Here is a 15000-nt window from a genome sequence, read left to right as displayed (position 1 = left end):
TACTGTGCTGAGTCAGCAAATTATTTGATTGAGCATGACCAGGACAACTTCATACAGTTCTAATGTCCATGGTATCATGAAGTAGGCAGACATAGTTAACGCCTAATGCCATCCGTCAGTCCACAAATTGAGGCATCAACAGTAGGTAAATTATAGACAAAATATTAAGCCCCCAAAAATTAAGGAAAATTTGAGATTTGTGTTGATCACACTTAAGACATTACATACTTTCAACACTGCTTTTAACATTATGTTGCGGTAGTAAAAAAAAAAAAAAAGATTAGTGAGTAGAGGACTCCAATGTCTTTATGAATCATTTTGATTCAGCTAACAGAATAATTGGAGGCTGCAATTTATTATGAAAACAGGTATCCAACTCGGCCTATGCCAGTTAGGGACCCAAAATGAGAATGGGGTAAATTAGCTCATAAAGTAAATTAGGTACCATTTTAAAATCAGCATACAGCCTAACTCTACATTGAAGTCCTTTACAAAGAGATAAGTGCTATCTTTATAAACCAATCTAAAATATTTTCATTGTTTATTTAAACCATTTAATATAAGCAGCCTGAAGATATACCTATGAAAGTTCCTCAATAATGCTTTAATGTTTAGGGTTGTAATTTCACTTTCCTGTCACTTAAACAACTACAATGTAGCCTGAGCTCATAAGTCACCTTGGGTAAATGAGTCTGCCAAACATGCAATAATAATAAACTCAAAAAGGATCTTAAGTGAATATTAATGTATCTATGTAAATGTATACAGAGCAATATTCCATGCAAAATATTTAATTTAACAGCCATTATGAGCATAACCTAAAAGATCAAGCAACAATAAATGTAAACTCAACAAAGAGATGTCACTTAAGGCTAGTTCTAAGCATGACAGGTCTCTTTATATATGGTGAAATGGTGCCATGGTGCACCAAGTAGCCTGACTAGGTCACCTTCTATGCACAGTATGCAGGTTTCCCTCTCGGACGCAATCTACATTCTATGATTCAAAGAAATCCTGTTAGCTTTTGTGGTGCTTTTCAATTGACTCACGTAATGTCAGTGTGGGTGCATGTTTATGTAGGCTTTGATGGATTGTATAGTATCGTATTGTTTGAGATACTTCTTAACTTGAACCTTTTGCTGCTCCCTGCAGTCTTGACTATAAAAACATTATTACTAATAATTGATATAATCATCATTATTGTAATACAGTGAAAAGCAGGAGACAAATATTGTTACACAGCCAAGAAATTCTTTTTAAGTTTAAGACTATAAACCTCAGAACGTATGGAATTTACAAGTAATAATGCAGGGCCAAAGAGCTGTCCTGTCAGCATTTTTAACTATTAAGAACCACCTTCTGAACCATTGCTTAGTTAATAGACAGTGAACGATAATGAGTATGAAATTAGGTGTTAAATTGAGTTTTGTTTCTTTCATTTTTACAACTTTAACTGTCTCATACATTAGCATAATGGAATCAATTTAACATCAATATTATAAAAAATGTACAGTATTCTGAATATATGGAAAATTATGAAAACATGAATTCTGTACTAAGGTATTCTCATTATTATTATAGTATTAAAATATCACAAAAAGAACAAAACTAACTTTAATGATAACATTAACATTTTAGACTTTCACAAAATAGTACTTTAGCCTCTCTGAAATTTTTCTTTTTCTTTCTCTTATCACTTTGTTTCTTTCTCTCTCTCTTTCTTTCGATGGTATAAATAGATACCAATGTATTATTCAATTAATGAGTTGGTTTATTTCAGCTCAAGATTAAAAAGGCTAAAGCCTGTTGTTGTAAGTTTGGGCTCAAAGCAGAAAGCAGCCCTGTAAATCCACTGCAGAAAGTATACATTCATTCATAAAGAGCCTGTTTAGTTAGACTGATAGTTTATTAGAAGAAGTTTAGTTGCTCTAACAGCACTAGAGTCCAAAATAAAACTAGACTATTACACAAGGGCATATATCCTTTATTTAGTTTTTTTATGTTCTTGATATATTGTAAAGGAAGGTACATCTATCCATCCATCTATAAACGAATGATTTTAGAAGTTACGAAGGGGAAAGGACAATGGAAAAACTACTTCTATGATAAACAAAACAAAATGTGTTGCAATTATTTTTATGCACAGCACATAATTATGCTGTCCATGTGTGCAATCTGCTCCCACATTTTAACTGACTCTCAATAAAATGTTTAACTATTAGATATATAAACATCTAGTTAAATGATCTGTTAAACAGGTTAAAAAGTAATTTGCATGTTCTGAGTTGGTTTATGGGTTTTACTTTTAGTACATTGCCTTTACTCCCACATCCCAAAAATGTATAACTTAGGATAAGTGGTGAGTCTAATTGGTCTCAGTGTGTGTGCATGAGTGTGTCATGTGATGGACCTGTGTCATGTTCAGCACTAATTCCTGCTTTGCAAATTTCTAATTTTCAACATGTTTTATAATGAATAGACATAAGTCTTAATTCAGTCAATGTGGGGAATCTAACATAGGGTGTCCTCAATCAGCCAAAGCCATCATTTCAGAGGCAATTTAGAGTCACAGTAAACCTAACACATATGGCTTTTGGATGTGGGAAGTATTTATAAGGATATGGGGAGAATGTGCAACCTTTACACAAACATGACCAAAGCTCAATCAAGGACTCTCGTAAAGCAGGGTTTTTAAAGAAATGATTGTAGGAATTATGGAAGTGATGACTACTTCACAATCCATAAACCAATGAAATCAGATTTATTTGCACACAAAATTTAAAACAGTCTTACAAAAGGATACACATGAAGAATGTATATATAAGCAGCTTAAGTCTCACTGTCAGGTCTTATATGTCACAATATACTCATAAATATCACTGCTCTATCTATTTGCATTGCTGTACTAGTGACAGTAATCACCTGAAAGTTAACTGCAAGTTAAAATAGTTAAAAATGACTGCGAAAGATTATCTGAATGTACCATACTGCAGGCCACCTACTACAAATGTGATAGAACTATAAAATGTATGCCACTAGGTGCTGTGCAACATGTGTGCAGTGGCATACTTCATAACGGAAACTGACCAGCACTACCGTTGCAGTTTCAGCCAGTTGACTGTGTGTTGCCAAAATCTGTTAATATATAAAGACTGTGGTGGAAAAAAAGTGTGTGGAGGTGGCAGTTACACATATTTTATGGCACAGCACAGTCAGAAGTTCAGTTCCAACTAACCTCATTAGCCATCCCTGGCATGAAAGTTAATGGTGAATTCTCAAGGTGCCAAGCTCCCCACAAAGTGGAAGAAGGCTTAAGAAAGGGTTCACAGCAGGTACTGCTGGACACTGGGCAGTTTGTCAGAAGATGGTCAGCTTCAGAGTGATATCAGAATAATGCACATGCCAAAATGAATGTAACACATCCGGCAATGGCACAAAAAATGAGGACTGTGCATGAAAGTGTCCATCTGCCTGTCTTCTCCAACAAATGGCAACACTGCAGAAGAGATTTTCAGCAAATGTTGCCTCACACCTACCAGTATGTGTTTGCCCAAACCACAATTTGCATTACTCTTTCACGGTGTGTCAGCATGTAAGAGATAGCAGTTTCATAATCACAAAAGAGGTGGCAGAGACACACAGTTGACTGTCTGTTGACAGTGGCAGTGGCATTTGTGGAGCCTCACATCATGGTGTAGATTACTCACAGACACAAGAGGCTGAGTTCAGATAATGGCCCAATCATCACCTGTATAGTGTTTGGACATCCTACTTAAGTTGGCTTGGGTTTTGCTCTAGGTACTTCAGTTTTCCTTCCATATCCTAAAGAAATGCAGATAAAACTAAGTAACTCTAAACTGGCCTGGAGTGAGCATGTATTTGCATTTAAGTGTGCCCTACAATGAATTGGTGCCCAGTCCAGGATTGGCTTCTTCCTTGTTCATGGAAAATGCTCTAGTCCCAAACCTGGCCCTGTACTGAACAAAGTTAGTTTTACCTAATTAGTGAAAGGCAAGTGTTGTAATGATCATGCAACCATCACAACCTGTGCAGCACTACTTCTCTGTCAAAAGATGATAATGTAGTGTTTCTTGCTACTCACTACTCCTCAGGTGAGGTAAGTCCTGTCAGAAACCTGACATATAATGATTACTAGATGGGTGCCAAATTGCAAGATTTTGGCTTAAAAACAAAGATATGCAAACAAAGCAAACAAACACAGGTTGTGCTTTACAGCTATAGACATGTGCACACTATGATTTTAATTTTTACAGGTAATTAGTAATAATCAAAAATGGATAGTGGCATGTTGGTATTATTATTATTTCTTCTTTAACTCAGGTGTATTTATTTGTAGTAAGGTAAATTTCTGTAAGAAACATGGCTGTCTTGCTTGATCTATAAAGGCCTAAATATATCCATCCATCATCCAACCCCCTATATCCTAACTACAGGGTCATGGGGGTCTTCTGGAGCACAGCACAGGGCGCAAGTCAGGAAACAAACCGCAGGCAGGGTGCCAGCCCACCACGGGGCACACAGACACACCAAGCACACACTAGGGACAATTTAGAATTGCCAATGCACCTAACCTGCATGTCTCTGGACTGTGGGAGAAAAAGGCCTAAATATATCCATGCCAGAAATATAGTCTGTAGTACCAGAAGTTCAGTAAGGGCATATTGCAGACAATGTTATCCTAACACATACTTCTGTGTGCTATATTTTAGAAAAATCAGGCTAATTATCACATATGCAAACATCAAAGGTCAACTAAACACTTATTTTGATATTAGAACTTCCTAAGGTTAGATTTTACGAAGCATATAAAATGTTATACAATCTAATTGTCAATTTAAAGTGACAATGATGTACATAGTGTGGTAAATAGATGAAACTGGAATATGAAAGATTTATTTTAGGCTTAATAAAGTAAAATTACATTTTTTCTTTGATGCAATAAATGCAAAACCAAACATTCTCTATATGTTTGCAAACTAGTTTCATGTTTAATAAATATATTTCTCAACTTTAATACATTTTCACCTTCACCTTATGTAAATGTTAATTAGTCCTCACTTGCACCAGTCATTATATCTGTCTTGAAAAAAAGCCCAAACACATTTATTTTAACGTTTGCAAATGTTAATGATAGCTGGAATTAAAGCCCATGGTAATTCTTTATATTTGCTACCTTAACGTGATGTTTTCTTACAAGGTCTGTTTTTGTGCAGAAAGTTTGAAGTCTCTTAAAGAGTTGTTCAGGTGTAGAGTATAGATATTCAGCTGCAAGGAAAACAGATACATTTTTAATGAAACTAAAACCTCAAAGCACAACCTAGATATTAGTCACTTTAGTAATTAAAAATGTATATTGCTCTGTGCAGTCTCATGTTGTACATTATTTAAGCATGATTTTCAAATTTACCTCAACTCAAAAGGATTTTTAATGTAAAATACTTCAGCATGGTTATGGTATGCACACTATGAATTTCCTTTGGGTGGATTAAAAGTTTTTTACTAAATGAAACACTCGAGATGGATATGTAGACTGAAAATGAATTTTATTATTTGTGATTATAGGTTCTTTGAGCATCCTCTATTGCTGAGTTTTAAGGTAGTGGAACAGAACAAAGACAGCCTTCTGCAATCGTATGTTATAAATTTTACAGGTTGATAATAACAACACAAGACTGGGAAAATTTGTATATAGTATATGATGAAGGAAAAATAACCTTTAACATTTTTAAAAAGAAAAATCTCTGAAGTTTATTAGCGCTTCTTAGAAGCTTTATTAATAATAATAATGGTAAAACTCATTGTTTTTTTGTACTTGTACTTGCATACCTGGAAAAATTTCAGGGTAAACAAGAGCCTTTGGGCACAAAGGGTAGCATCCACAATAAACAGCTTCTAACCTTTAACATAAGTAAAGATGAAGGTAAATATTCAATTATATATGGAAAGGCAATGTTTATTACATACAGAACAAAAATTACAAATTAAGTAGTCAAAACAATAAACTTAATGGTGTAAAAAAGAAAACATTGTATAGAAACAAACTATCCAAAAACTGGTTAAAATAAAATATTCCTGTAAATCTCAGTTTGACTGTGCTGAATAAATCAACAGAACAACAGAATACGACTTTGTATTTTGAAATGAATACAGATAATACTACACCTAATTATATGAAGAGAAAAAACAGAGTGTAAATTATATATTTTATATACAAGTATACATTAACAGCAGTTTATGAAAAAAAATGTTTATGTTTAACAATGTTGATAGTTTTCTTAAATCCTACATGTTTTTGTTTGTGACATCTGCTTTTAGTACTCAGGCTCAATTATAATTTTCTGATTTGAAACCTGATCATGTTCAAAATAAAATGCTGAAATAAAATGAAAACAGACTAGCATATGCACATGTTCTATTCATGTTTTATTTTTTGGTTTACTCTACCTTCTTAAAGAGGACACATAAGTCTTAAAAAGAAATGCTATTTTAATATTCTAGGTAAACTAACAGTTGCTGTGAAATACTTTACAAAACTGTGTGTTACTGAAGGCATGAAATATGCAGTGTACATATTTACAGTATATTGTCACATTAGAAATGACATAGAAATAACCTGACATAAAGCATACAATGTAAAGGATTAATCTTCCTGGTAAGAAATGTAGTTAACCAACAGAAGAGGAAGAAAGTATCACTCAAATTGCAATGCAATGTTTCTCCTTTTATGGGCTCCTAGTAAACTGACAAAATAAATATTGAAAGTTTTACACATCTCTAATAATCAAGTAGCCTTACAGGCATACCATCCATACACAGTACTGAAGCATATAGTGGTACATAATAATGTACCCCAAGATAGCAGTGCAACATATACATTAACACTGGACAAGTGTAGGACAAGAAAATAACAATACTATAAATAGATCCATAAATAATAGGTAATGAACATATAGTAATAAATTGAAATAGTAACAAATAAATGAATAATAACAACAATTAATAGTAAAACCAGAAGTAGTAACAAATATACTGCATATAAATAAGGTACTAGGAGTAGATCTGAAGGTGGGGCACAGATTAGTCAGAGTCCGGACAGCCATGGGGTAGAAGCTGTTGCAGAACCTAGCAGAACTGGTTCTGATGCTATGGTACCTTATGTCAGATGGAAGTGGGACAAAGAGACTGTGGAGAATTAAGACCGGTCCTCCACATGCTGCAGGCTTTGCGGATGCAATGCTTGATAAAGAAGTCTTTAATGGAAAACAGAAAGGTCCTAAAGCTTTTCTGCTGTACTACCTATTGTAGGACCTTGTTCTCCGGAACAATGCTGTTCCCAAACCAGGCAATGATAAAGCCAAATACTTAGCTACATTCTGAATTATAACTGTTTAACTAGTAAATCTACACTATAGGTTTGGAACTAATCACAAATAACTTTACGGCCATTTTCCCTCAAACATCAAAAGAAAAAAACTATGAAGATTAAACATAATTCTTCATTTGTTATGAAAGAAATTAATAATTAGACACTAAAATGTCAAGTTTCACCTAACTGTGCTCTGTGAAATTTAATACATTAATCATCCATTTATCCATTTCTAAACAGCCAATGTAGTTCATGGTTGTATTGTCATTCTCATAGTACTTTTTAAAAATTTTATTGTAATCATTACATACAAAAAGATCAATTTTTACAAAAAAAAATAGGATTGAAAACAAATCAGCTCCAACCCCTGAGAAAGACAGCATGGCCAATGGACTAGTATTGATTTATGGTAAAGACTATCAAGTCATATAACTGAAACGGAAAACTAGACTTTTTAAAATTTTATTTGAAGAAAAAAACATTGCACAGAATCAAGTTGAACTTATACAACAAATGACTACTTAGTCAAGCTAGAAAAGAAAAACGAAAACTAGATAACTTTTAAAGTATCTTGATGAGATATTGTAAAAATGTACTTTAGCTATTTGCTAACCAAATAATCTTGATGGACTGAATGGGCTTGTCTTATCTGTCAAAACTGCTTCGTTCTCACTGTTCATAAGGTGGGACTGGGTTCCAGGTCCATACAGTGCACACTTGTACACATTCACAGTCAGGCCAGTTTATGGTCACCATTTAATGTAACAGTTATGACTTTGGGATGTGGGGCAAGAACCCAAACACACACAGGGAGAACATGCAAAATCCTCAACCCAGTATCCTGTAACATTGTGCTACAAACTCAGCTAGCTCCATAAACTTAGAAGCATTCAGATTCAAATTTTATAATTCTTCACATTTCGAAATATGATGAAGGAAGATGTTTTACTTTTAACAAAACAGGTTTAGGAATTTTGGCAGCACACGTACAGTACTATAAACCTCTGTTCATCAACTGCAAAGAAATATATATTTTGAATTAATAACAAATGACAAGATCAATGTTTTTATATGTATTAATGTTTCATAAGGAGAAATCGTTATGTTAATACTGTATTGTACTTAACTCTAATCTTGAACATAACATATAGTATACATTAACAGTATATTCTAAATAAACTTCTAATTGATTTGATGTCAAAAAGGCAAGACAATGACCTCTCAATTCCAATTAATAAACTGTCTACTAAAATCTATGAAGCTTAATACTAAGGTCTATACACTTCAAGTCTCATAATTTGTGTGCAAATAGTTATTGGGCTTTTGATTCTAAATATAATTAGCTGATAATTTTGCTTGGCTGAATTACTTTTTCTTCAGGGCCTGCAAGGGTTTCCAGTCACATTATTCAGCAATAATGAATCAGATAGGTTAAATTTTGCTGTAATGAGGATGAGACACAATTGTGACACCTAAGTCTAGTAATATGAGTGGACTGCTAATTATCGACAGCACCTTTTTGTGTGAGATGCACAGAGAGTGGAAAAATGTCTCATTATTAAAAAATAGAAAGTTACAATTATAAGTGATTCCAGGGGAGAGTAAATAAAATGAAGTGATTAAAACATTGCTGCTTTAAGGGTGTTTTTAATTAAGTTGAAATGCTAATGTTGTCGTACTTAGCAGATGGGATTAAAATGAGTTACTGTAACTCATGCGTTATTCTGTTATTGTCATTGTAAGATAGAGACTCCAAGACAATTAAACTTTTTTGCAGATATGGAACTATATGTATTTTCAGAGCTCTAATAAAATTTGAAACAGTGGCATTATTATTTAAGAAGACACAGAGTAAAGAGTTAATGAAAATGACTAGAAAGAGATATGATAATCACTTAAAATCCAACCACAATGATTTGCACAGCCTGAAATGTGCCTAAGGCAGGCTTGTGACATCAGAACACTCCCAGCATGTTTTAACTTAATCCATTATTCCTTTTCTGCCCTCCGTTCTTAATATACCACAACTGAAAGTTCTTCCAAATATTTCCTTTTTTCTTTGCAGAGTGGGTGGCCACTGCAAACATCCTTTAAACTAACAGCAGCTTTACAGAAAGGTGTATATACAGTGGTGTGAAAAACTATTTGCCCCCTTCCTGATTTCTTATTCTTTTGCATGTTTGTCACACAAAATGTTTCTGATCATCAAACACATTTAACCATTAGTCAAATATAACACAAGTAAACACAAAATGCAGCTTTTAAATGATGGTTTTTATTATTTAGGGAGAAAAAAAATCCAAACCTACTTGGCCCTGTGTGAAGTAGACCAAAAGCACCTCAAAAGCTAGACATCATGCCAAGATCCAAAGAAATTCAGGAACAAATGAGAACAGAAGTAATTGAGATCTATCAGTCTGGTAAAGGTTATAAAGCCATTTCTAAAGCTTTGGGACTCCAGTGAACCACAGTGAGAACCATTATCCACAAATGGCAAAAACATAGAACAGTGGTGAACCTTCCCAGGAGTGGCCGGCCGACCAAAATTATCCCAAGAGCACAGAGACGACTCATGCAAGAGGTCACAAAAGACCCCAGGACAACATCTAAAGAACTGCAGACCTCACTTGCCTCAATTAGGTCAGTGTTCACGACTCCACCATAAGAAAGAGACTGGGCAAAAACGGCCTGCATGGCAGATTTCCAAGACGCAAACCACTGTTAAGCAAAAAGAACATTAGGGCTCGTCTCAATTTTGCTAAGAAACATCTCAATGATTGCCAAGACTTTTGGGAAAATACCTTGTGGACTGATGAGACAAAAGTTGAACTTTTTGGAAGGCAAATGTCCCGTTACATCTGGCGTAAAAGGAACACAGCATTTCAGAAAAAGAACATCATACCAACAGTAAAATATGGTGGTGGTAGTGTGATGGTCTGGGGTTGTTTTGCTGCTTCAGGACCTGGAAGGCTTGCTGTGATAGATGGAACCATGAATTCTACTGTCTACCAAAAAATCCTGAAGGAGAATGTCCGGCCATCTCTTCATCAACTCAAGCTGAAGCAATCTTGGGTGCTGCAACAGGACAATGGCCCAAAACACATCAGCAAATCTTCTGCATGGCTGAATAAAAACAAAATGAAGACTTTGGAGTGGCCTAGTCAAAGTCCTGACCTGAATCCAATTGAGATGCTATGGCATGACCTTACAAAGGCGGTTCATGCTAGAAAACCCTCAAATAAAGCTGAATTACAACAATTCTGCAAAGATGAGTGGGCCAGAATTCCTCCAGAGCGCTGTAAAAGACTCATTGCAAGTTATCGCAAATGCTTGATTGCAGTTATTGCTGCTAAGGGTGGCCCAACCAGTTATTAGGTTCAGGGGGCATTTACTTTTTCACACAGGGCCATGTAGGTTTGGATTTTTTTTCTCCCTAAATAATAAAAACCATAATTTAAAAACTGCATTTTGTGTTTACTTGTGTTATATTTGACTAATGGTTAAATGTGTTTGATGATCAGAAACATTTTGTGTGACAAACATGCAAAAGAATAAGAAATCAGGAAGGGGGCAAATAGTTTTTCACACCACTGCAGATATATAGATAGAAAATGTCACGGATGCTATCTGAAGTATGTTATTTTGCCGACTTGCATACAAAGAGTCATATTGTGAGACAAAATTCTTAAACCTGTAAGTCCAGTTTTAAATCAGAAGGGAGTGGATTGTTTTTCAGGGGCATCACAGCGATAGCAAGAGCTAAGCCTGGATGGTATTGCAGTCATTCAAAGTGGACACTTAGGCACAGATATACCATTTCAAATTCAGCCATCAACAAAACATGGAAGTCTTTGAAGAAATGGGAGAAGAATCAGAGCACCTGGAAGAAAAAACCCTTATGGACACTGGAATACTTAAAAACGTCATATAGACAATGACTGGGATCAGAATATGAACCCAGAACACAGGATCCATGAAGCAGCAGCATTTATAACTATTGACACTATGCTTCCATCTGATTTAAATCACTAAATAAAAAAAAAGAAAAAAATACCCTTTTAAAATTTTGAATGCTAACAAACTATGAAAAAGTCTTAGGACATCCAAAAAATAATTTTAAATCTAGCTATCTGGGCAGTGGTTTTTTGCTAGTGAAAACCCTATATAACATTAAAATACACAAAAATAAATACTAATAAAACAAAAAGTATGTTTTGTGTGGAATGTAAAATGGAAGTAATTGGTAAACTACTGTATAGTACTTTCCAACTAGTTCCTTGGTTGATTCTTCCTGGCTTCTTCTAGGGATTTTAACTTTCCCAAAGCTACGGCATGATTAATCAAAATCTGTTTATATGTCTCAATATTCCATTGATTTTGCCAGGATCCCCTATGCCGATAGCTGAAATGCCCTCCCCGAGACTATGACGAAGCTGCCACTGTGATTCACACATGGCTGCAGACAGGTATCAATGTACTGTTCTTCTGACATTCTAGTATGTTTGGCAGACAAAAACTTTAAATTTGGACTCATCGCTTCATAACACTTCCTGCAAAAGGTCACTGCGTCATAGACTTCTGTGTACTGCAATCTCTTTTGCTTGTTGCCTTTCTAAAATGATGCTTTCTTAGCTACAAAATTGACTACAAAACCATTTCTTTTAAAACTTCTGGGTGTGACAGAAGTCTCTACTTGCAATTTGAAGGGATACTGAGCAAGCACTTCAGTGGATTCCTCTCTGAACGTTAAGGAAGTGACCTTTAAGCGTTGTTCATCAGGCGCTGACAGCATTTTGGGTTTTCCATTGTGTTATCTTTCTTTTGCTTGTCCAGGTTTTTCAAATTTCTTTATCAGAGCTTGAAAAACGCATCTTAAAAATTCAGTTTAGTGTGGTACTGCTCGCATGGGTATGGCCTTGTTGATATAAGGCTATGATTTTATATCTGGTTAAAGGCTGTTCGCCAAGCCATTTCCAAATATCTCCCTGAAGCACCACAGGATCTGTGGTCACAGTTAATTTGCATGAGCTGTGCCATTGGTGGAATTTACATAGAATATGTATTGGCTAAGAAGCCTGAAGGAGAGGCTTCAGAAACCACACCTGTATTGTTCTAGCCATCTCACAAGGTGAACAATGAGTTTTTGAAAAACAAAAGAAATTCTTATAAATTTTATTTTGATAATGGTTATTTGCGTTTATTCTAGTGTCTTTGCTCTAGTGCTTTCACAAGCAAATTAACAGACTTAAAATAAGACTTGTAGAATATTGTATATTTTAAAAAACATTTTCAGAACACAAAAGCTGCAGGATTGACTTTGATGCATCTCATTAGTTCCACCCTAGTCCTCTAAATCGTCTCCATTATGACTAGTGAAAAAAGTTGAACTAGGTATTAAAGTGAATAAAAACACATAAACTGAATATAGCAAGAAAGTATACTCTCTTGTCTTGCATATGATGCCAACAGAATAGGCTACAGCCTCTTGTGACCTTGAATTGGATTAAGCAGGTATGAGAATGTAATGTTATATAATTATGATACAAATCTGTTTTAATAAACAGAAGGTTAATGTTTAGAGTAATCAGAATATAAACATTAAGCTATCATAAATATGTAATAGTCATATAGTGTCAAAGACTGTTAAAAGACATGAATATTTTTCTAGTTTATTACTTTTATACCAGTACATAAGCCAAACTTAAAGAAATACTTATTTTTTATTTTTTTAATACATATTTTTTATGTTACTTATCTCATGTAGTTTGTAGTGAGGTATTTTTTGCTAACACTATTAAAGAAATAACTCCAGAAAATGAAAGAAGTCAAACTAGAAAAACAAAAACGAAACCGCATGGATATAAACGATGAACGCAGGCGCCTACAATGCGCTTCTGAAACACCAGAACCAGATAAGTAACGGCTCCAAAAAGAAACCGCTTTAGTACAAATATGTTTATTTAATTAAATGAAAACTTTCCAAGGACGCACCCACCCTCCATGATTTTTCTTCCCTCCAAATATCGGAGGGAACAGAAAGTGATTACCATTCTTGGATTTGCGATTCTTTTGAGAATTGCAGGTTTGCTGGTTAAAATATAAAAAAAAGTTTAAAGGTTATTTCTGTGCTGAAAAGAAAAGAAGCTAATACTACAATCCCTAAAGCCTACGAAAAAACTCATAATCCCAACTTTAATTCACTTGCAACTCCTTATCAGCATCATTTGTATTGCAAATGTGTCGATCAGCATCTGCAGGAGGCAGTCTGCTATCCCATCCCCCCACCAATGCAGCTTGTTGTACACAAAGTTCTCTCAGCTCAAGTCTATTTATCAGGGTTTGAGATTCCTTGAATTGCATAGAGTAAATAATATATCATTATTTGGAACACATACATTTCATGTGTGTTCCGCGTCAACAACGATCTGTGTAAATGTAGGATGACAGGAAATGTGAGGCAAGAAATGTTGAACACATTACAAGAACAGAAACTTTTTTCATGTTCTACTAATAATTGGCTAAATGCTGACGTAAAGTGTATAATGTGTGAACACTGAAGTCCAAATATCAAATAAAGACTTTCTTAAAAGACACAGATATATATATATATATATATATATATAAAAAAAAACAAGTGTGCTTTTTGTCAAGAATTTAACCAAAGTAAAAGAAATTGGGATAGGGTGCGACACACATGTAATCATATACAGTGCATCCGGAAAGTATTCACAGCACATCACTTTTTCCACATTTTGTTATGTTACAGCCTTATTCCAAAATGGATTACATTCATTTTTTTCCTCAGAATTCTACACACAACACCCCATAATGAAAAAAGTTTACTTGAGATTTTTGCAAATTTATTAAAAATAAATAAATTGAGAAAGCACATGTACATAAGTATTCACAGCCTTTGCCATGAAGCTCAAAATTGAGCTCAGGTGCATCCTGTTTCCTCTGATCATCCTTGAGATTTTTCTGCAGCTTAATTGGAGTCCACTTGTGGTAAATTCAGTTGATTGGACATGATTTGGAAAGGCACACACCTGTCTATATAAGGTCCCACAGTTGACAGTTCATGTCAGAGCACAAACAGCATGAAGTCAAAGGAATTGTCTGTAGACCTCCAAGACAGGATTGTCTCGAGGCACAAATCTGGGGAAGGTTACAGAAACATTTCTGCTGCTTTGAAGGTCCCAATGAGCACAGTGGCATCCATCATCCGTAAGTGGAAGAAGTTCGAAACCACCAGGACTCTTCCTAGAGCTGGCCAGCCATCTAAACTGAGCGATCGGGGGAGAAGGGCCTTAGTCAGGGAGGTGACCAAGAACCCGATGGCCACTCTGTCAGAGCTCCAGAGGTCCTCTGTGGAGATAGGAGAACCTTCCAGAAGGACAACCATCTCTGCAGCAATCCACCAATCTGGGCCTGTATGGTAGAGTGGCAAGATGGAAGCCACTCCTTAGTAAAAGGCACATGGCAGCCCGCCTGTAGTTTGCCAAAAGGCACCTGAAGGACTCTCAGACCATGAGAAACAAAATTCTCTGGTCTGATGAGAAAAAGATTGAACTCTTTGGTGTGAATACCAGGCGTCATGTTTGGAGGAAACCAAG

The 15000-nt window shown here is 35.2% G+C and overlaps 1 protein-coding gene across 2 annotated transcripts in view; it reads right to left on the bottom strand.

Moving 5' to 3' along the window:
* Positions 1–15000, bottom strand: part of gtdc1 (glycosyltransferase-like domain containing 1) — a 295974-nt gene that overhangs the window by 2283 nt on the left and 278691 nt on the right. Inside the window, exons 8-9 of one of the 2 annotated variants that reach the window (XM_039757368.1) lie at positions 5848–5918; positions 5195–5286 (exon numbers count right to left, since the gene is read on the bottom strand). The exons of the other annotated variant lie outside the window; for it this stretch is intronic. Of the exons in view, the coding sequence (XP_039613302.1) occupies positions 5195–5286; positions 5848–5918 (163 nt within the window). The remainder of the gene's footprint in view (positions 1–5194; positions 5287–5847; positions 5919–15000) is intronic. 2 annotated transcript variants of the gene reach the window in all.

This window comes from Polypterus senegalus, chromosome 6 (genome assembly GCF_016835505.1).
Source record: "Polypterus senegalus isolate Bchr_013 chromosome 6, ASM1683550v1, whole genome shotgun sequence".
Taxonomy (NCBI): domain Eukaryota; kingdom Metazoa; phylum Chordata; class Cladistia; order Polypteriformes; family Polypteridae; genus Polypterus; species Polypterus senegalus.
This window is presented reverse-complemented; position numbering and strand designations above follow the sequence as displayed.